This window comes from Mya arenaria, chromosome 12, assembly GCF_026914265.1.
Source record: "Mya arenaria isolate MELC-2E11 chromosome 12, ASM2691426v1".
NCBI lineage: Eukaryota > Metazoa > Mollusca > Bivalvia > Myida > Myidae > Mya > Mya arenaria.
The window spans coordinates 3,323,654-3,345,827 of record NC_069133.1 but is presented as its reverse complement, the minus strand read 5'-3'; the positions used below and the strand labels follow the sequence as shown (position 1 = coordinate 3,345,827).

The window sequence follows — 22,174 nt, the reverse complement described above, 5'->3', positions numbered from 1 at the left end:
AAATAAAATCGTGTTTTCGATGCTTAACACTCAATGGAACACTTTACATCACAATGCAATGAACTGATATTACATATACATGTACACAACATATCGTTATCAATAAAACATATTGATCTTATTTCAAATCAGATCTGGACATTCATTTGTGGTTGTTGATATTTAAGATGGAGACGCTGTATAGCAGGGTGACGGTGGGAGAAGGAAAGTACGCCTTTGGTGATATCGTCTACAGCAATGATACTATATCTCTTCAGCTGCACCAAGTACTGAGGTATTCATTAAAAGATAACACAATTATTATATACTTCAGTCCATCAAATTCTTGGGTATGCCCTGATCATTGATACAACGGCTCTTCCATTTATCCAAGTGTTGAGGCATGCATTTCAAAACTATAACATATTTTCCATAAGAAATGGGGTATGTATTGATCAATAATACAACATCTCTCCAATTATACCATATGATGAGGTATGCATTCATCAATCATACCATATCTCTCCAATTATACCATATGATGAGGTATGCATTCATCAATCATACCATATCTCTTTTATGTTCAAGTGTTGAGGTTCGACTTCTTTCGATCACTCAAACATGAACATAAATACATTGTCGATGAGAAATCAACCTCATTTGTACGTGGCATGGGAAAACGTAAATGTATCATACCTAACTTAATACAGTCGAACCTCGTTGGCTCGAGCTCTTCAGGGACCGGCGAAAATACATCGACCCTCAGGAAATTCGAGCCAAGCGGGAATGCTTAAAAACCTTTAGTTGTAAAAAATCGGTCTTTTCACCCAGTTCGAGCCAACGAGGCAATCGAGCCAAGCGAGTACAATGTAAATGCAAATGACAATCGCAAACAAATCCAGACGTCACATAAATGATTATATTAGTTTGATTATTATTGATAGGATTTACTCTTCTCTTTACAGAGATTGCAAGAACAATGCCGCTGCATTTCAAGCCTTCCAAGTGGAGAGCAGATTCGATGTGGATGAATTGTTGAACTACACCGAGGTTAGTTTTCCCTTTTTATCCACAGGGGCGGTTCAAGAATTCGATGTCAGTGGGTGCATAGGCTAGAGGCATAACTCTCGACTTGCGCCCTTCCCTCAGAACCGTAAATTATTTGGTTTCCAATATAGGGGGGAGGGGGTACTCCACCAAGAAAGTTTCTCTAGTCCGATATGGTGCAATTAAAGCGTATTTTATTACTTTTTTCTCTTATACTGAAATAAAAAGTAAACTTTGACGATTTTAGGGATATCCGCTGGTGATTAGTTCGTCATTTTGTTGCTATCGTGATGTCCATGCCATATTGTGCAATGTTAAAGATATAATTGCGAAAGTTTTTTTCTCGTGTATTTGGTAGACAGTCGACATACACTCGACCGTCAAAAACACGACAATAGACCTCTCCACTGTTGAGATTTACTCGGATGAATTGAAGAAACAGCTTGATGACATCAAGGGCGCAGTGAACATTAGTTTTACTGATTTCTATGCTGAGGTACACTGTGTTTTAAAAACCCTATCTTTAGAACACTACAATATAAGACTGTATCATACAGGTGACAATGTTTCAAACATTACATTTCGTAATTTCTCTAAATATCATCATTGGACCACTACACTAATAATTAGTGTTTAGCATGATATAAAATGCATATGTGACCAAGTTTCGAAAACTGCCATATGTAACGTTTAAACCATAAGCATTGCGATAAGATGTTGACTGTTCAATGCTATTTTGCAAGCATAGATATATTAAATCTACTATTTCAATAACAACAGAACACTGTATAAGTATCTAAATGTCATATTGCAGTTGAGTAACAACATTACAGCTGTGAACTTAAGTGCGCTAGCGGATGATATTGATACTTATGCTGAGACTGTACCTGATAATGCGACGGTAAGCATACAAAGAGAACAAAATATCATATGACAATGTCACTGAAGTGTTCTTTTCATTCATGATGACTAGGGAACTTGGTCATTGATATGTTAAGCAATGCAGAGTGACGGCCGATAGATGGCAGTTTTGTTGAATAATGATAACATAATTCTTGTTAAAAAGCTACTCACTCATGTACACATAAAACAAACTGAATTTGATTTTGTCTGGGGCCTAGGTGGTTTTATAGTTAAGGTGTCCGCCTCTCACACCGAAGGCTGCAGGTCCGTTCACCAAAGATAATATCCAGGAATCCACTGATTTGCATTCATAAAAAAATAATATTTCTTACTTGTATACCATTTAAACGTGTTACGAACCCCTTTACCGGTAAACGTTTTAACTTGTTCCAAAATGGGACAGTCTTTTAAAAATAACAATCAGTGAAATAGTTCCACAGAGCTTAGACACCTGCTACCATGTGAACAATAGAAATATATAGGTGAATGATTTTGTGCTCGTGTCATAACGGTCTTAATGTGATAAAAGAACTATAAGGTCAGCAGATTGCGTGGACTATACCACAAACATATAAAGAGAATGAAATCAATGAAGCATGACCATAATATTGATTTAAGTTGCATATTGGATACCAGCCCAGTACTGATTTTTCTTTCGATGAGATCAAGCTGATATAAATTAATTTACGTCTACTGAAAATTAAGTTTCATTGAAAATATTCGCATTGTTTCCTTTAATTTCCAAAGGCTGCAAGTTTCAAAGATCAGGCAGACGAACTCCGGAGGATTGAACTCCAGGAAAGCTTCTACGTACAAGGGAACAGGGTTAGTATAACACAGAAAAAGGTGATTGTTTGTTTACTACTGTAATTGTGTTATGGTGTTTGCAGATGTGTCAATATCAGCAGCCCCATAATATATGGATCAACTGATTCAAAGAAATTATTTTGAAAATATCAGTAAGCAATAAAAATTGGGCATCAAAGGAAGTAAAACAAAGCAGAAAAATCTCATCAAAGTATATTGTTGTATCTATCCATCCATCCATCCATCCATCCACACAAAGCCCATCGAATCAATACCCACCAAAACCCCACATACAAACAAACCCAAAATCCATCCATCCATCCACACAAAGCCCATCGAATCAATACCCACCCAAAACCCACATACAAACCCATCCATCCATCCATCCACCCATCCATCCACACAAAGCCCATCGAATCAATACCCACCCAAAACCCACATACAAACCCAACCATCCATCCATCCATCCATCTTTCATTGACCATTTCATTGTTGTGTTTCAGACCGCATTAAACGCCTCAGTAACGGCCATGGAAGAGGCAGTGTCAGATACGCCTGTAAGTAATTATGTTGATGAATATTTATATTGTTCCTGAGACGCGCTCTCAAACACACAAACAGGAATATTTAATTTGCAGAGTATAATACACAGACACAGGTATAAGAGCTCCAGTTCTTTGCAAGATCCTGTCTAAGAGCACAAGGCTCTAGTCCAAACAAATGCTTAATAAAGGAGCGACACTTAACGTAAAAAAGCGATAAGCACATAAAACAATATTCAAAATATTGTTAAAAAAGAGGTTACCGCCCTGACACGGTCAGTGGACACTATTAAGAACGTATTGGAAGCTTACACCAGTTTTAACACTCACCATCACACAGGAGTGGGAATGGTCCAGTGGTTAAGGTGTCTGCCTCTCACTCAAGTGATTATGGGCTCAATCAAAAACAAGGGTACTTTCTCCTTTCTCGTGACCTCTTAAAACGGACACTGTACTGGTTTCTGTTAGGAAAACGGATTCGAGAGTGATCTTATAAGCTATCAGCTTTCTTAGCAATCGAACGCAAATACATGAGTATACACCAAATGTCCACCTCCTCTCACCCAAGAGGTTGTGGAATCGATCTCCAACGGGGGGGGGGGGGAATCTCATGGCCTCTTTGAAACAATAGAGTCTAAATAAATTAGTATAAACCAACTTCACAGTAGTCACAACGTTTACCATAATGTGTCAAGATTATACGCTCACAAAAGACGCCATTAACAAGAACCACGAAAGACAACAGAACAATGAAATCTAAATGCAAAACCTTGTATATTCAAATATAGTTATATGTCGCCTTTGGACTGTACATGAAATCACCACACTGGGCCTTACATCAGTTAACTAGTGAGCCATCTAACACTTGCCCCAACTTGTATCTCGTTAAATGTGTCTTGTGTTTTAATTGTATACGTTTAAACAAAGTCATCGTAACTTGGCTTCTTTGTTTGTCCCTGTACTTTTCATTGTATTATATATTTGTATTCCTTAAAATGTATTATCGATTAGTTTCGATATTTGATCAGATTTTGATATTCTATTATAGTCTCGTCATTACATTCATACATCCTTTCCACTCTAAAAACGGTTATGAAAAGTATTGTCACTTAAATTGAATTATAAGAGACTATCATAAGTTATACAGAATCTGATTAATATCTTATATGTAGTATATACCACACATACAATGCATAATCTCGGAGATGAAACAGCCATGTGCACCCTGTCAATTCCTGTATAATGTCTCAAGTATTGGTTTTTATCTAATATAAGTGGACTTTTATATTTCGTACATTTATAAATGATTTCTTTTTTAAAATAAATACAACCATTATTTTAAAAGAATTTCAGGAAATACATAAACACAAGGTTGAACGTAGTTATTTGTACTATTATATGTAACCACGGCATCTGTTATGGTCAAAACTTTCATAGAAAAAAGGTCTAAGAATCACATAGAATGACTTTATTTTATATCAGACAGTCATATTCTTAACACATAACGTTATTCTATTTTTTTCGTCAAATTAAGGATCTCGTGGATGCGCTCGATGCGAGACTTCAGTTTGCTGATGACGTCATCACGGTCAACGGCTCTGACATCGTTAAAAAGGTTGAATACGTTTCTTGGTTGGTGACGAAAACCGTTTTTAAGGGTTATAATACATTTTATGTAATTAATAATATTGTTATTATGTTATAGTGAAGTATAAGTTTGTAAATCCTTTCAAGCAGTTGCATGATTCGCAAGTTTTTATGAGTAATTAATGATATGACCGTACTATTTTTGGCAGATTTATTAAATTCTCTTATTCGCCAGTATGTTTGCGTAAACTGTAACAAGTTAACTAGGTAACACTGTTCTTTAACAATTTAACTTTGTTTTGCCAGACGTGCTGGCCCTGTCCCTGTAGTTCCCAGTATAATAATGATTGCAATTACTCCTTAAATATTCAGTTAATGAGTTTGAGAGTGTCTTTACCAGACTCATCAGGTTGTTTATCTTTGTTTCAACAGCTTCTTGTGTCGTACGCGGACCGAGTGGTGGCAGTTATCGACTCTTATGTGAACTACACTAAAGACGCTGTAAGTTGTGGTACAGTTGCACAGTATTTTTGAAGAAAAAAATCAAACTAATATATTCTTAAGAAATTGTTAACAAGGTTTTAACAGTTTAAGTGTTGAAAATAAGTGTGATTATTGCTTGATATGTTAATAAGGTGAATAGGATTTATTTATTGTAATGTTTGGAGCGGAATTTCAAATGTATATGGGCAAGTTTTTTTTAACCTACACGTAGTCAAAGCAAATCATCCGCCGTGGTGCTCTCGTTTGAGCACGTTGACTATTTGGGAGCAATACAGTTGGTCCTGCTGGTAATACTGTACTGTTTCATAAGTAGATCCAATAATTGAACCATGCTAGAAATTCTTATCTTGCCCACGGGCGAAGATAAAATGCCCGTATGGAACTCCTTTTTAATGGTCGGCGCATTGTAATTACCTCCCTTGTTGTCGTCTGTAGCATCATGGAAACCTTGTTTCATGGCAATATTTAGAACGCTAATTAATTATTTCTCGCTTCAAATGTCACCATAAAATAGTTTTCACGCACCTATCAAAAAATAATGCTTCACTTTCCTTAGAACTATTTAAATACCGATTTGACTATTAACATAATCGGAATCACTGCGCGCATATCAATGACAACCACGTATTATCGCATATCCATACGCAATTATTTTCACTTAGCACAAAAGAGTTCCAGCCAAAAATACATTTTTACTTAATTTTGTTTAACTGAGGTGGGAGAAAAAGCATCTCCCATAGCCGCTCGTGTAAGATAGGTCCATCCCGACCCCCGCGCAGAGTGTTTTGCGGAATCTCGGTAAACCTCGTTTCCGCAAAACACCCTACGCTCGGGTCGGAATAAACCTATCTTACACTCTCGGCCATGGAAGATACTTATAATCTATAGGCTTGGGTCATGCAGGCCAGAGTAGAACCGCTCTATTGACCGGCTTAGTCCTATGATATATTTCCAGACCACAGGTGAAGACCAGGCTTGGGTCATGCAGGTCAGAGTAGATCTTCTCTACTGACAAGCTTATTCCTCTAATTTGTTTTCCGACCACAGGTGAAGGGTATGAAGGCCAGAGTAAATCCATTCTACTGACCAGTTTATTTCTCTAATTTGTTTCCCGATCGTAGGTGAAGACCAAGCTAGGGGTATGCAGGCCAGTATGGAACATCTACAACACGCTGGTCGTCCACACATTTTGCTACGACGTCCTAGACACATTCGTGAGTATCATAAAGATAATGCATGCATGTAATCACATGTATTTCAACGATATATTCTACTTCCTGATCGATTTAATAAATGTCCGTCAAAAAAGTGTACATCGACATGTGCTGTTAAATACACTGTCAAGTGCTATTACGAGTGTTTGCCCGCTTTGCGGCAATATGGTTTGGTCGCTATGAATCTGTTCGTACGTGTTTATCCGGGAATATAGAATGGTATATGTATATATACACTGAAGGTTCAAAGGTGGTGCATTTTCATTTCAGTATAATTATAATAACTGAACTATATCTACGTCGTTTTGTCAATTTCTTTTAAATCGTATCCGTATAAAAGAGATCTACGCATGAGGATTCGAAGAAAACCTATAGAAAGTTGCGTTTTGGCGACTTTTTCGCCACTCTGAAATTGCTTACAGAATAGTTACATTTCTTCGATATCCGGCTTGATTTCATGGTTGTTATAATATGTGTATAGTTTAAAGCAGCAAGAATAACCAGGCCGCGCATAATGTCTCTTATGTCATGGGTAAATAATCACTGTTGTGAGTAATAAGTGTGCTCCAATTATTTTTTTAAACTTCATCTAGATGAATAGTAAATCATGTTTTATCACACACAACAATTTTAAGAACTGTTGTCCGAATATTAATCACCACATCGTACCAGTAAGAACATCGTAAAATTTAGTCAGGTTGGTTGTACTTTTGTAATTGCCATAACCACACAATTTTTATTATAGAATGGCGTCTGGTTTTCGCTAGGATGGGCGTTGTTCTTCTTTATGGTTAGCCTCATATTCTCCGTAAAGGCTGCCAAGTATTTTCGGACAATGACGAAGATGCCCGAAGACATTGCGGAAGATGATGAAGACTTTGATTATGCCGATCATCACTTTGGCGAGTATAAGACGCACCTAGATCCAATCTCACACCAGTAAGCGATTTAAACAAGAAGCATTTATCTGATTCTCAATTGTTGTATTGTAGCGTGTTGTTCTATGTTGTTTTGTAGCGTGTTATTCTGTGTTGTATTGTAGCGTGTTGTTCTGTGTTGTATTGTAGCGTGTTGTCCTTTGTTGTATTGTAGCGTGTTGTCCTTTGTTGTCCCGTGTAGTATTATAGCGTGTTGTTCTGTGTTGTATTAAAGCGTGTTGTTCTGTGTTGTATTAAAGCGTGTTATTCTGTGTTGTATTGTAGCGTGTTGTTCTATGTTGTTTTGTAGCGTGTTTTTCTGTGTTGTATTGTAGCGTGTTGTTCTGTGTTGTATTGTAGCGTGTTGTCCTTTGTTGTATTGTAGCATGTTGTCCTTTGTTGTCCCGTGTAGTATTATAGCGTGTTGTTCTGTGTTGTATGAAAGAGTGTTCCTCTGTGTAGTATTATAGCGTGTTGTTCTGTGTTGTATTAAAGCGTGTTGTTCTGTGTTGTATTATAGCGTGTTGTTCTGTGTTGTATTAAAGCGTGTTGTCCTGTGTAGTATTATAGCGTGTTGTTCTGTGTTGTATGAATGCGTGTTCCTCTGTGTAGTATTATAGCGTGTTGTTCTGTGTTGTATTAAAGCGTGTTGTTCTGTGTTGTATTATAGCGTGCTGTGCTTTGTTGTATTATAGCGTGTTGTCCTTTGTTGTTCTGTGTTATATTATAGCGTGTTGTTCTGTGTTGTATTATAGCGTGCTGTGCTTTGTTGTATTGTAGCGTGTTGTCCTTTGTTGTTCTGTGTTATATTATAGCGTGTTGTTCTGTGTTGTATTGTAGCGTGTTGTCCTTTGTTGTATTGTAGCGTGTTGCCCTTTGTTGTCCCGTGTAGTATTATAGCGTGTTGTTCTGTGTTGTATTGTAGCGTGTTGTCCTTTGTTGTTCTGTGTTGTATTATAGCGTGTTGTTCTGTGTTGTATTGTAGCGTGTTGTCCTTTGTTGTATTGTAGCGTGTTGCCCTTTGTTGTCCTGTGTAGTATTATAGCGTGTTGTCCAGTGTTGTATTATAGCGTGCTGTTCTTTGTTGTATGGTAGCGTGTTGTCCTTTGTTGTATGGTAGCGTGTTGCCCTTTGTTGTATGGTAGCGTGTTGTTCTGTGTTGTATTATAGCGTGCTGTGCTTTGTTGTATTGTAGCGTGTTGTCCTTTGTTGTTCTGTGTTATATTATAGCGTGTTGTTCTGTGTTGTATTGTAGCGTGTTGTCCTTTGTTGTATTGTAGCGTGTTGCCCTTTGTTGTCCTGTGTAGTATTATAGCGTGTTGTCCTGTGTTGTATTATAGCGTGCTGTGCTTTGTTGTATTGTAGCGTGTTGTCCTTTGTTGTTCTGTGTTATATTATAGCGTGTTGTTCTGTGTTGTATTGTAGCGTGTTGTCCTTTGTTGTATTGTAGCGTGTTGCCCTTTGTTGTCCTGTGTAGTATTATAGCGTGTTGTCCTGTGTTGTATTGTAGCGTGCTGTTCTTTGTTGTATGGTAGCGTGTTGTCCTTTGTTGTATGGTAGCGTGTTGCCCTTTGTTGTATGGTAGCGTGTTGCCCTTTGTTGTCCTGTGTAGTATTATAGCGTGTTGTCCTGTGTTGTATTATAGCGTGCTGTGCTTTGTTGTATTGTAGCGTGTTGTCCTTTGTTGTTCTGTGTTATATTATAGCGTGTTGTTCTGTGTTGTATTGTAGCGTGTTGTCCTTTGTTGTATTGTAGCGTGTTGCCCTTTGTTGTCCTGTGTAGTATTATAGCGTGTTGTCCAGTGTTGTATTATAGCGTGCTGTGCTTTGTTGTATTGTAGCGTGTTGTCCTTTGTTGTTCTGTGTTATATTATAGCGTGTTGTTCTGTGTTGTATTGTAGCGTGTTGTCCTTTGTTGTATGGTAGCGTGTTGCCCTTTGTTGTCCTGTGTAGTATTATAGCGTGTTGTTCTGTGTTGTATTGTAGCGTGTTGTCCTTTGTTGTATGGTAGCGTGTTGCCCTTTGTTGTCCTATGTAGTATTATAGCGTGTTGTCCTGTGTTGTATTATAGCGTGCTGTTCTTTGTTGTATGGTAGCGTGTTGTCCTTTGTTGGCCTGTGTTGTGTTATAGCGTGTTGTCCTGTGTTGTATTATAGCGTGTTGTTCTGTGTTGTATTGTAGCGTGTTGTCCTTTGATGGCCTGTGTAGTATTATAGCGTGTTGTCCTGTGTTGTATTATAGCGTGCTGTTCTTTGTTGTATGGTAGCGTGTTGCCCTTTGTTGGCCTGTGTTGTGTTATAGCGTGTTGTCCAGTGTTGTATCTTAGGGTGATGTTCTTTGTTGTATTGTAACGTTGTATTATTGATTCTAGACTTTGGGATATAAGATAATGCTTAAGCCGTTGCGAGGGATTGTCGGCAATGCTCTAGTAGTGTTCAAATAATGTCAATGATCAGTGTCAAACTGGGCAGGTTATTCTCTTTCATTGAACATTTTCCTGAGTATATAAATGAATTATACTGGTGGAGTTAGAAGTCTACCACACTAAATATTCGAGTAACTCGAACCATAATGGCTAAATTGTAAACAAATGTGGTGTTTTGCTTCTTCACTAGATGGCTTTGTGTGGTAGAAATGATCTACAAAATGTTTCAATACTCATGCATTGACGTAGAGTAAATGTTATCTGATCACGGATAAGCCCATGCCATAAGTGTATTTCCTTCGCTTGACAACTGTATGGAGGTTAATAGGAAGCACATAATAACCCTTTAATAAATTTATGGTAAAGTTTGCATTTTTAGTGTATTTACGGTTGTCGTAAGTCTGCATTCGTTCGAAGAAAGTATATGGAAGCATATATAAAATCGAAGTAGTGCAATTTATGTATTGTGAGCATTATTCGCATTATTTTTTAATTGTCTTTCAGGATGCCGTCCAGGGCCAAGTTTGTTTTGTCGTAAGTATAATTATATCTTAGCCTTAATTTTCCAGTTACATACCCTTTTATGTTTTTCAAAGGAAATTCGTATTGTTTAAAACATTCGCCTTATATTCACTTTGGTTTAAAAAAAATAAGAATGACATTTTTAATAACAAATCAACGTTCCTCAGAATTATCCGTCCCTATGGTCGGACAGTGATATAAAAGCCATTCCCGCAGTTCACGTTGTTTTTAGTGAACAGAAATCCACTCTGATTGACATTTGCAATTTACATATTCTATCGTATTTTACATAAATTTGCACTTTTTGCTGAGTTTAAAGATTTCAATCAGTATTACTTATCCCATTTTCTCATTTCAAAAGTGTGCAATCTGTTTTTCTTTTCTCCAATTTTACAGTTTTAAGTGCTCAGGTAGCTATAGAGTGACATTTAGTTGAGTTAAAATCAGAAAGCCCAGTCTGGTTTTCTTTTCCCTACAGTAAAAATGTCGAGTCACGTATACCTTTTCCATTGTTTAAGAAATATATGTTCAGTCAGTTCGGCATGTCCTATATCTTTAGTGTAAAAGTTAGCTTCTCAGTTACGTTTGCTCAGTCAGTTTGACATTTCCCATTTCTGACATAAAAGCGGGCTATTGGAATGAAATATGCCATGCGCTCAGTTCAGATTGAACAATGTTATTCGCGATATATTTCCTCAATAAAAGATTTCAATTTTGTTTAACATCTACCAGTTTCCAAGTTTAGAATGATCCGATCTGTTTGACATTTTCCACTCTTCACTTACAATTATTCATTTTGATTTACATTTCCCATTTTATTAGATAAATTACAAAGTCTCACTTATACACAAATCAATTGTAACCACGCCCCCCCCCCCCACGGTCCGGGATATACCGGAGATAGCCGGGTAAATGGGCCGTGTTTTTACATTCCGGTGGCCCCGCAGTGCCGGGTAAATGCGGTGGTTTTGTCTGCGGCAAATATAGCGGGGAAATGGGCCTTATCTAGGGTCCCTGGGGTGCGCGGGCATTTGGCGGGGATTTAACCATCAGGTCGTCCCCGCAGAGAGATTTTACCCGTGCTTGGCTTGACCGAACGTCAAAGTTCCCGCTATTCCCCGGGCCTGGGGGTGGGGGCGTGATTACAATTGACTGGGGCATTACATTTCCCATTTTCACTAAAAGTATCCAGTGTAGTTGACATTGCCTCCTTTTCTAGTAGAAAGAGTCCAATAAGTGTTCTCAATAGAAAGTATCACGTGAGTTTTCGATTTTCCATGTTCTCGTTTCAGCAAGCACAACAAGGTTAGACCATACGATATATACTGGTAACAGGGTCAGGCCTGATGTGGCGAGCTGATCAATACAGCTTTACCACCATGACGGATAAATAATTAAATACATATGTATAGCATTTATCTTAAAGGAACACTACAAAAACAGAGGTGTTGGAAGATTCATTGTTTAATACATGTACAAACATTCTAATTCCATTGGCTCTTTAAAAACATACATACAACTAATCTCTTAAAGCATGAAGTAGAATAAAGTGTATTTAAAATAAAAAACAAATACAGATTGTTATAAAATAACCACATAGAAACAATATCACTCAGACATATGTATATCTTGCTATAATATGTCTGTTATTGTACCAGGTTTTTTTCCATTTTTTACTAAAATATACACCCTTTTGCATTCGATGAACTGAACTAATAAACACTTCCATACATGAATGTACTGTCAATGTACACCTAGATCTTGCTATCAAAAGGCGACAGTCCGTATAAGTCCCTCTTGTTAGGGGCGATGTCACTGTATGCCTTGTCTGATAGGGCCCTGCCGTTGTCGAGGGGCCGTCTGGCCATGCGACGGTCGTCAGATATGGCCCGGTTGTCATAGTAGTTCCGTTGCCATGGTTCCACTGGACTGCGATGGGGCCAGTTACGGCGGGTCGGAAAATCTGTCTGCCAAGGCCGGTCACTGCTAGTGAAATAAATAATACAATAAACTTTCCTGACACTGACATATTTTATTAAAAAACAACAACAGCATACTAATTTCTACTAGTCATTTATAAATAATATTGCGTAGATACAAATTCAGTCGACGATAATTATGACCGTGGCAGCCTTCAACAGCACAAATATCAACATTGACAGTAATAATGTCCAAACCTTAGTGCGATACACGGTAACGCGATGTAACTAGGAAAAGCCCAGTAGACGAACATTCAAAAACAAACCTTGTTAAGAAACACATAGCAAGAGCCCAAGCGACCATGAGATGGCGGCACAGACGTATATAAACACTACATAGACAAATACAAACATCACAAACAGACCGCACACGCATCAACATCACGCTTTATTGATACATGATGGGATTATCGCATTGGAGCTTTGGACACCGGAACACGAGTATAGTGTGGGCGTGGCCATGACCTCACACTTGTCCCGACACCGGAACACGAGTCTAGTGTTAACATGGCCATGACCTCACACTTGTCCCAACACCGGAACACGAGTCTAGTGTGGACATGGCCATGACCTCACACTTGTCCCAACACCGGAACACGAGTCTACTGTGGACATGGCCATGACCTCACACTTGTCCCAACACCGGAACACGAGTCTAGTGTGGACATGGCCATGACCTCACACTTGTCCCAACACCGGAACACGAGTTTAGTGTGGACATGGCCATGACCTCACACTTGTCCCAACACCGGAACACGAGTCTAGTGTGGACATGGCCATGACCTCACACTTGTCCCAACACCGGAACACGAGTCTAGTGTGGACATGGCCATAACCTCACACTTGTCCCAACACCGGAACACGAGTCTAGTGTGGACATGGCCATGACCTCACACTTGTCCCAACATTTAGTTTTATTGTGCGCATGACCATGACCTCACACTTGACCCAACATTTAGTACTACTGTGCCCATGGTCATGACCTCACACATGACCCAACATTTAGTACTACTGTGCGCATGGCCATGACCTCACACTTGTCCCAACACCGGAACACGAGTCTACTGTGGACATGGCCATGACCTCACACTTGTCCCAACACCGGAACACGAGTCGAGTGTGGACATGGCCATGACCTCACACTTGTCCCAACACCGGAACACGAGTCTAGTGTGGACATGGCCATGACCTCACACTTGTCCCAACACCGGAACACGTGTCTAGTGTGGACATGGCCATGACCTCACACTTGTCCCAACACCGGAACACGAGTCTAGTGTGGACATGGCCATGACCTCACACTTGTCCCAACACCGGAACACGAGTCTAGTGTGGACATGGCCATAACCTCACACTTGTCCCAACACCGGAACACGAGTCTAGTGTGGACATGGCCATGACCTCACACTTGTCCCAACATTTAGTTTTATTGTGCGCATGGCCATGACCTCACACTTGTCCCAACATTTAGTGTTATTGTGCGCATGGCCATGACCTCACACTTGACCCAACATTTAGTACTACTGTGCGCATGGCCATGACCTCACACTTGACCGAACATTTAGTACTACTGTGCGCATGGCCATGACCTCACACTTGACTGAACATTTAGTACTACTGTGCGCATGGTCACGACCACACACTTGACTCAACATTTAGTACTACTGTGCTCATGGCCATGACCTCACACTTGACTGAACATTTAGTACTACTGTGCGCATGGTCATGACCTCACACTTGACTCAACATTTAGTACTACTGTGCGCATGGTCATGACCTCACACTTGACTCAACATTTAGTACTACTGTGCGCATGGTCATGACCTCACACTTGACTCAACATTTAGTACTACTGTGCGCATGGCCATGACCTCACACTTGACTCAACATTTAGTACTACTGTGCGCATGATCATGACCCCACACTTGACCCAACATTTAGTACTACTGTGCGCATGGCCATGACCTCACACTTGACTCAACATTTAGTACTACTGTGCGCATGGTCATGACCTCACACATGACCCAACATTGAGTACTACTGTGCGCATGGTCATGACCTCACACTTGACTCAACATTTAGTACTACTGTGCGCATGGCCATGACCTCACACTTGACTCAACATTTAGTACTACTGTGCGCATGGTCATGACCTCACACTTGACCCAACATTTAGTATTATTGTGCGCATGGCCATGACTTCACAGTTGACCCAACGTTTAGTACTACTGTGGGCATGGCCGTGACACACACTTGACCCAACGTTTAGTACTACTGTGCGCATGGCCTTGACATCACACATGACCCAACATTTAGTACTACTGTGCGCATGGTCATGACCTCACACTTGACCCAACATTTAGTATTATTGTGCGCATGGCCATGACTTCACAGTTGACCCAACGTTTAGTACTACTGTGGGCATGGCCGTGACACACACTTGACCCAACGTTTAGTACTACGGTTGGCATGGTCATGACCTCACACTTGACCCAACATTTAGTACTATTGTGCGCATGGCCGTGACCTCACACTTGACTCAACATTTAGTACTATTGTGCGCATGGCCGTGACCTCACACTTGACCCAACATTTAGTACTATTGTGCGCATGGCCGTGACCTCACACTTGACTGAACATTTAGTAATAAATACAAAATTAGAAAGAAAAGCCAATCAGGTTTAAGTATTTTTTTTCAAATAGCAATATCACTTTCATGAACTTGATTTTACAAAACGAAAAGTAGTATATTGTGATTGTAAAAGCCTAAAAAATCTTTAAGGAGAGAAATCACGATTTATTTCAATATACCAAATATTATACCTACTCGTACATATTACTTTAAGCACAAACACTAAGCCAATATGTCTACAAAACGAATGATTGAGACAGCACCGTTGTCGCCTGGTCTGAGACAAAAGAAGGAACACAAAGCTCAGGCCCAAATTGAATAATGCTGCGATGCACTATCACATCGCCTACCGGTCATGGCTATTCTGTTAAAAAAGAGTTGTGTTCAGTTTTTTAACAAGTGAAGAAGCATCACGATGCCCAGGTCCAGCTATGCACAATCACCCGCCTACCTGTCATAACTATGTCTGTGGTAGCCTCGTTGTCGGTGGTTCCGGCGGAAGTAGTAACAACATGCGAAACAGACCAACAACATCAGCAGCGGAAGGACGATACCCAGGCCCAGCGCTAGAATCATCGTAGTGTTGTCTGAAACCATTAAAGATACAATAAAATTCCTTCACGGGCAAGTAATACAGCACGATTTTATGATTTCGATGTATTACTTAATCACATATATGCCAAAAGCAGACTTTCAGAATATTTACCGAAAATAGATTGACATGTATAATCATCACTTAAAAGAGCACTGGGAAGCAAAAGTGAACGCTTGTCTGTTCTCGTCGTTTGAATATCTTAAGCTGTTTATGAGGTACGGGTTGTTTTAACACGAAGCCGACGACGGCGACGACTCCAGACTTCACCACAATAACTATATTCAAGGCTACCACAAAAGCTATCTCTAAGGCTATCACAATAGATATATCGAAGGCTATCACAATAGCTATATATATATCCAAGGCTGTCACAATAACTATAACCAAGGCTATCACAATACCTATAACCCAAGGTTATCACAATACCTATAACCCAAGGTTATCACAATACCTATAACCCAAGGTTATCACAATACCTATAACCAATGCTATCACAATAGCTATCTATCTCCACGGCTATCACAATAGCTATATATATCCAAGGCTATCACAATAGCTATCTATCCAAGGCTATCACAATAGCTATATCCAATGCTATCACAACAGCTATCTCTAAGGCTATCACAATAGTTATATCGAAGGCTATCACAATACCTATGACCAAGGTTATCACAATACCTATAACCATGGCTATTACAATAGCTATCTATCTCCAAGGCTATCACAATAACTATAACCAAGGCTATCACAATACCTATAACCCAAGGCTATCACAATACCTATAACCATGGCTAATACAATAGCTATCTATCTCCAAGGCTATCACAATAGCTATCTATCCCTAAGGTTATCACAATAGCTATCTATCTCCAAGGCTATCACAATAGCAATATATATCCAAGGCTATCACAATAGCTATCTATCTCCAAGGCTATCACAATAGCTATCCATCTCCAATGCTATCACAATAGCTATCTCCAAGGCTATCACAATAGCTATATATATCCAAGGCTATCACAATAGCTATCTATCTCCAATGCTATCACAATAGCTATCTATCTCCAAGGCTATCACAAAAGCTATATATATATCCAAGGCTATCACAATAGCTATCTCCAAGGCTATCACAAAAGCTATATATATATCCAAGGCTATCACAATAGCTATCTATCTCCAAGGCTATCACAATAACTATATTTATCCAAGGCTATCACAATAGCTATCTCCAAGGTTATCACAATAGCTATCTCCAAGGTTATCACAATAGCTATCTCCAAGGTTATCACAATAGCTATCTCCAATGCTATCACAATAGCTATCTCCAAGGTTATCACAGTAGTTCGACAGACACAACTATAAAGGTCTATAACGACAGGAAATGCACTTGCGTATCAAGTTTTATAAATGAGATAAACTTACCATCTTCCACTTGTCTGTAAAGAGAATAAAACAGTACTGAATATACGAAAATGAATTGAACAGTTGATTTGATCGAATTGAATTGGCAAGCCATGTAATTTACTTCATTGAAATATTTAGTCTAGTCTTATCAATCATCATCATCATCATTACCACCACCACCATTAACTTCACCACCACCACCACCACCACCACCATCATCATCATCATCACCACCACCACCACCACCATCACCACCACCACTATCATCATCATCATCATCATCATCATCATCATCATCATCGCCGACGCCACCACCACCACCACCAACATCACCACCATCATCATCATCATCACCATCATCATCATCATCATCATCATCATCATCATCATCATCATCATCATCATCATCACCATCAACAACATCATCACCACCACCACCACCACCATCATCATCATCATCATCATAATCATCATCACCACCACCACCACTACTACCACCACCACCACCACCACCACCACCACCACCACCACCATCATCATCATCATCATCATCATCATCATCATCATCATCATCATTATCAATTGAATCCTTGTTCATTTTACAATGATTTAGAACCCGTTTTTACCTGCAAAAGGGTTTTCCGTTCTCGTATTTACACACGGTCCCATCCGGGCAGCGTTCAATGGTCTCGAACACGTCACACGTCAACTGGCCGATATTGTTCGGATCACTTCTGGTGCTGTTCACTTAAAAGAGAAAGCAATTGAAATACCTTCTTCATTTTTGACAACATAACCAAATTCTCATACAAGATTTGTTTTATAAATCTATTGGCTCTAATTTTAAATGTGGATGTCTTGTGATAGGAGCGGCGGATCCAGGAATTGACGATAGAGAGGGCGTAACGAAGGGGCACAACCTTTTGACATTCACCCGTGTTCCGAACCGAAATTTAATTGGTTTAAAGTGATACTGGTATTTAAAATCAATACATAGACATTTATAACAAACATAAAAATTTAATACTTACTTAATTATGCATTTGTTAAAAATATTAATTATCGAAAACAAGATTGTAACCGTGTATTCAATAGCTGAAAACGCACAAATATTAAATGACTGCTGGGTCGTCAAAGATTAACAGTAATCAACTAACGTCTCATTAGATAGAAATACCGTGTTTTCTGCAACTTTCTTTCAAATTAAACACGGTATTCTTCATAAGAACCATTGTTTTCGATATGTATTCATCATTTTGTCTATTAATTGACGAACATCTCATTTGGGAATAAGACAGCAACTATCAAATATTGACAAGGGGTGTGGGTGTGCTTCACCAAGAAAATGATTACAATTTCTAATCCGACATGGTGCAATTTGAACGGATTACTACTTTGTTCTCCGATGTCCACATAAAAAGTAAATGTGGACGATTTTTTTAGGGGAGGGGAGGCGGTGCGCACACCCACCCCTGAATACGCTCGTAGGTGACTCCATATTATTCTGGTATCATGTAAAAGGGTATTTCTTGCCAATACATGTAGCTAATATGTTAAATAAATGACCGTAAATACAGTAAAAACAATGTCATGGTATTTAAATGAGTTTGTTCTTTACTTATATTAAAATGAAGACTTCACTCAAATATAACTTTTCTTGTACTACACCATTTTGAATAAAACAAAGGGCAGTCAATGCCGCTTACGGAGCCCCGCCTTCGTTTCATTACCAAAGTTTGATAAGGTGACTTGTTTCATCAAACACTTCGACAAACCTGTTTTCAAAATAATGTTTTGATAATGCTCCGTCAGACGGCAGTATTATGAAAAGCTTTGTATAAGTGTATAAAGAAACTAAACTCTTAATCAAACTTTAGTAAAAGACCGAAGGCGTAGCTCCGTAAGCGGCGTCGAAGTACGGCGCTATGTTTCATTTAAAATGGTGAATAAATAAGCAAGTTATCTTTGCTTAAAGTCTTCATTCGGAGCAAAATATTGCCTTCCGACGTATCATTTATGACGCAATTTATCACGTGGTATACACATATCACGTGGTATACACATACTGATTATTGTACATCAGATGTATAAAGTTACATCATAGTTCATAGGTGTCCACATTATGAATTGCGTCACAGGAATCTATGACGTCATTATTACAGCATTATTATATGTCGTCTGTACAATAACACATATTTCTGCTTGTTAATTGCTGCTCAGATCATATAACATGTACGTACCTCGCAGTGACACGTGTGATATAGAGTCTAAACTACATGAAACAATAAATCATCGGATCTTAAATCACAACTTCCATGCGTATTTGCACGTGCAGCTGCCCGCAAAATAAAAATGTTGCCATTGGATTGAACACTTGTTTGGAGCATCTTTTATCCAATACCGTGAAGTAAGAAGCCCGTGCATACTGCCCGGTATCGGATCTCCAGCAGACGAGTCGAAACCACCACCGCTCATGTTAAAGAGTGGGGGGGGGGTCTGTCGACAGACAAAGCATGCCAGCCTCATGTGCGTTGAAAGCCGTCAGAAATCTTGAAGTGACAATTGCCATGAGACGGCAACCTTCAATTGTGCAGCCTCTTGAAAACTATATCTGGACTTATCATTTACACATGGTGTCGTTCACATACATGTGTATGCGAAGGAGGTGGATGGGCAGTCACGCAACCTCAAATAAAACGATCACTGATTTACTGTATTATAAGACTTACTTGTCGTGCCATCCACAGTGAGTGCAGACGCGGCTGTTGGGCTGCCGGCGTAGCTGAGTGTTGCCCTGTCCCGGATTTCCTGCAAATGAATAGCTACTTCTGACCGGGCAGCCTCACTGTCCACGATAACCACGAACGCCTCGTAGACGATCGACCCGCACCTGCAAGTGGAAGAGAACGTTTTTACTCCAAAGGATTTAAGTTGGAAGGTATGTGTATTGGTTGCAAGCTATTTCACACATGCTATCGTTATATTTAAAACTATATTGCATACACCATTATTTAAAATAGATGGTCTTTTAGACTACGACGGACGGATGACCAGACAGACAGATGGACGAACAGATGGTCGCACATGGAAAATGTTGGGCCATTTACATTTAAGCAACACGCCATATGTTTCCATTTTAATTAGAAAAATACCATTTTATTAATTCATCAAACTATCCAACCTAATGCTGATGATGACGACCCTCTTGATGAGCGGATTAGCGGAAATGTTCAGCCGGTCCTCGAGCATGTCCTTAAGGAGCGCGCTGACGGCCTGGTAGTTGGAGGGCACCGACAGGTCTGGGCACGTCTCCGGTATGGACATCCCGACCCTCAGCGCCGCCTCGCCCGCTGAAACACAGCAAGTTTTCATTATTCAGAAACCTTATTTTACTAAAATAATTATCAGAAGATAAGAAAATGTATAACCAATTTTATCGGTTCGCTTTATGCTCTTCATGGCAAATCACAATAACAATTATAGACCCGTGTGAGGTCGTTCTTTTATTAATTATAATTGGCATTAACCGGCATTCCTTTACCTAAATATGAATGTGTACATATCCATTATCAAGAATAATTATGGTTTTAGGTTATGAGTAATTTCTGCATAATAATTAACTCCTTACCTACAATACCGGATGATGGAACAGTATTATCTGCAAAGACAAATTCAATCGTAAGACCTACTTGTGGCAAACGTATTTAGTACTGAATCAACACCATTATTGAATTTACACGCCGGAGAAAAAACTCACTGCAATACTTAATAATCGGCACGGGAGCACATCTCGAAATATCGTCACAAAGAATGGTCGTTATTATAATATATACGATTATCCATTTTTATTCACCATGGCAACTGAATAATAAGACTATTACCTATGTTATCGTTATCGGGTATAATGTTCTGTACACACCTTGTACACAGAGGCCGCCGTCCTCCTTATAGCCAACCATGCACACGCATCTGTAGCCCCCGGCCTCGTTCTCACACACCCGGTTCTCCCCCGCGCCTGCGCAGATTGTAGCGTCCTGTATGAAGCGGAATTTAAAAAAAAAACATTGGATAATTATTCTTTATATCTATTAATTTAAATAAAAATGACAGTCTAGTCCTTTATCAGGATTGTACAAGGAAATCTTTTGAACCAGGCCATCTTTAAAACAGAAATGAAGATTGTCAACTGCGGCCATTATTCAAACTGTTCGTCAAGAAGAAAATCAATAAAACCAGTATGTCTATACAAACAAACAAGGTTAGGAAATGGCATGTATATAATCTAAGTTTTACCATAAATCATATTGAATTACAGCAAACCGTAAAAACCGTTTATCCTTAAATAATAGTTCAGCTATTTTAAGTTTATTTTAACACCCCAATAACGCATTCTGCTCACAGGTCAACATATGTAATGACCAAAGAAACTCATGGTATTACATGTTCATTGCTTCGACAAAAGGCGTTTTTTTTGTGTTTCTAAAAGCAGGTGTATCTGTTTGAACTGACTTATCATGTATTCACAAAATTTGCACTCATTCTGGCGCGGGTTGCGCAGTAATACTCCGCTTCATTACTCGTGCACATCTTTCATAAATTTGAAACAAAAACTATACATATATAGTGCTATCATATGTCATTTGAAAACATTTATAATTTCCGTCTTAATTGCTGCATATTTTAAACATATATTATGGAAACCCGTAAAGAAATCCGTATTGCACACTGTGTTTTCTGAGGCCTTATCACTCAGTAGCCTTGTGCGCATGCGCAAATCCACTTCAGCAATAATACGCGAAAGAACTATAACGAATGAAGTAGAATCTAAATGCTTGTGTAAAGAAACGATGTGTATGACTAACATAGTATCCACCATTTCTAGGCTTGAAAACTACTAACACTACACTCGTTGTAGTCTTCGTTGCACGTTGCTCCTTGCCACTGTGCTTTACACAGGCATTGTCCCGTGCGCGCGTGACACTGTTGCTCCTGGAACGCGTCCAGCACGTGCTCCGACACGCATGTGCACGGGTCTGCACAGTTGGGGCCCCACGTATTGCCCGTACAGGCTGAAAGTTAGTAAAGCTACAGTGTTACAATTGCGACTAAAGACAATAGTTG

The 22,174-nt window shown here is 39.3% G+C and overlaps 2 protein-coding genes across 2 annotated transcripts in view; one reads left to right on the top strand and one right to left on the bottom strand.

The window, feature by feature from the left end:
* LOC128211038 (prominin-1-A-like) overlaps window positions 1-11,934 on the top strand; it is a 30,940-nt gene extending 19,006 nt beyond the window's left edge. The window contains exons 13-24 of the mRNA XM_052915426.1: window positions 168-274; window positions 945-1,029; window positions 1,385-1,522; window positions 1,841-1,927; window positions 2,677-2,754; window positions 3,240-3,293; window positions 4,813-4,893; window positions 5,298-5,366; window positions 6,491-6,583; window positions 7,329-7,522; window positions 10,429-10,458; window positions 11,739-11,934. Of these exons, the coding sequence (XP_052771386.1) occupies window positions 168-274; window positions 945-1,029; window positions 1,385-1,522; window positions 1,841-1,927; window positions 2,677-2,754; window positions 3,240-3,293; window positions 4,813-4,893; window positions 5,298-5,366; window positions 6,491-6,583; window positions 7,329-7,522; window positions 10,429-10,458; window positions 11,739-11,778 (1,056 nt within the window). The 3' untranslated portion in view covers window positions 11,779-11,934. The remainder of the gene's footprint in view (window positions 1-167; window positions 275-944; window positions 1,030-1,384; window positions 1,523-1,840; window positions 1,928-2,676; window positions 2,755-3,239; window positions 3,294-4,812; window positions 4,894-5,297; window positions 5,367-6,490; window positions 6,584-7,328; window positions 7,523-10,428; window positions 10,459-11,738) is intronic.
* A 119-nt stretch (window positions 11,935-12,053) lies between these two features.
* The window catches only part of LOC128211665 (protocadherin Fat 4-like), a 46,628-nt gene continuing 36,507 nt past the window's right edge, over window positions 12,054-22,174 (bottom strand). The window contains exons 28-36 of the mRNA XM_052916668.1: window positions 21,953-22,122; window positions 20,973-21,087; window positions 20,682-20,711; window positions 20,235-20,403; window positions 19,783-19,943; window positions 17,680-17,800; window positions 17,072-17,085; window positions 15,509-15,644; window positions 12,054-12,432 (exon numbers count right to left, since the gene is read on the bottom strand). Coding sequence (XP_052772628.1) covers window positions 12,201-12,432; window positions 15,509-15,644; window positions 17,072-17,085; window positions 17,680-17,800; window positions 19,783-19,943; window positions 20,235-20,403; window positions 20,682-20,711; window positions 20,973-21,087; window positions 21,953-22,122 — 1,148 coding nt within the window. The 3' untranslated portion in view covers window positions 12,054-12,200. The remainder of the gene's footprint in view (window positions 12,433-15,508; window positions 15,645-17,071; window positions 17,086-17,679; window positions 17,801-19,782; window positions 19,944-20,234; window positions 20,404-20,681; window positions 20,712-20,972; window positions 21,088-21,952; window positions 22,123-22,174) is intronic.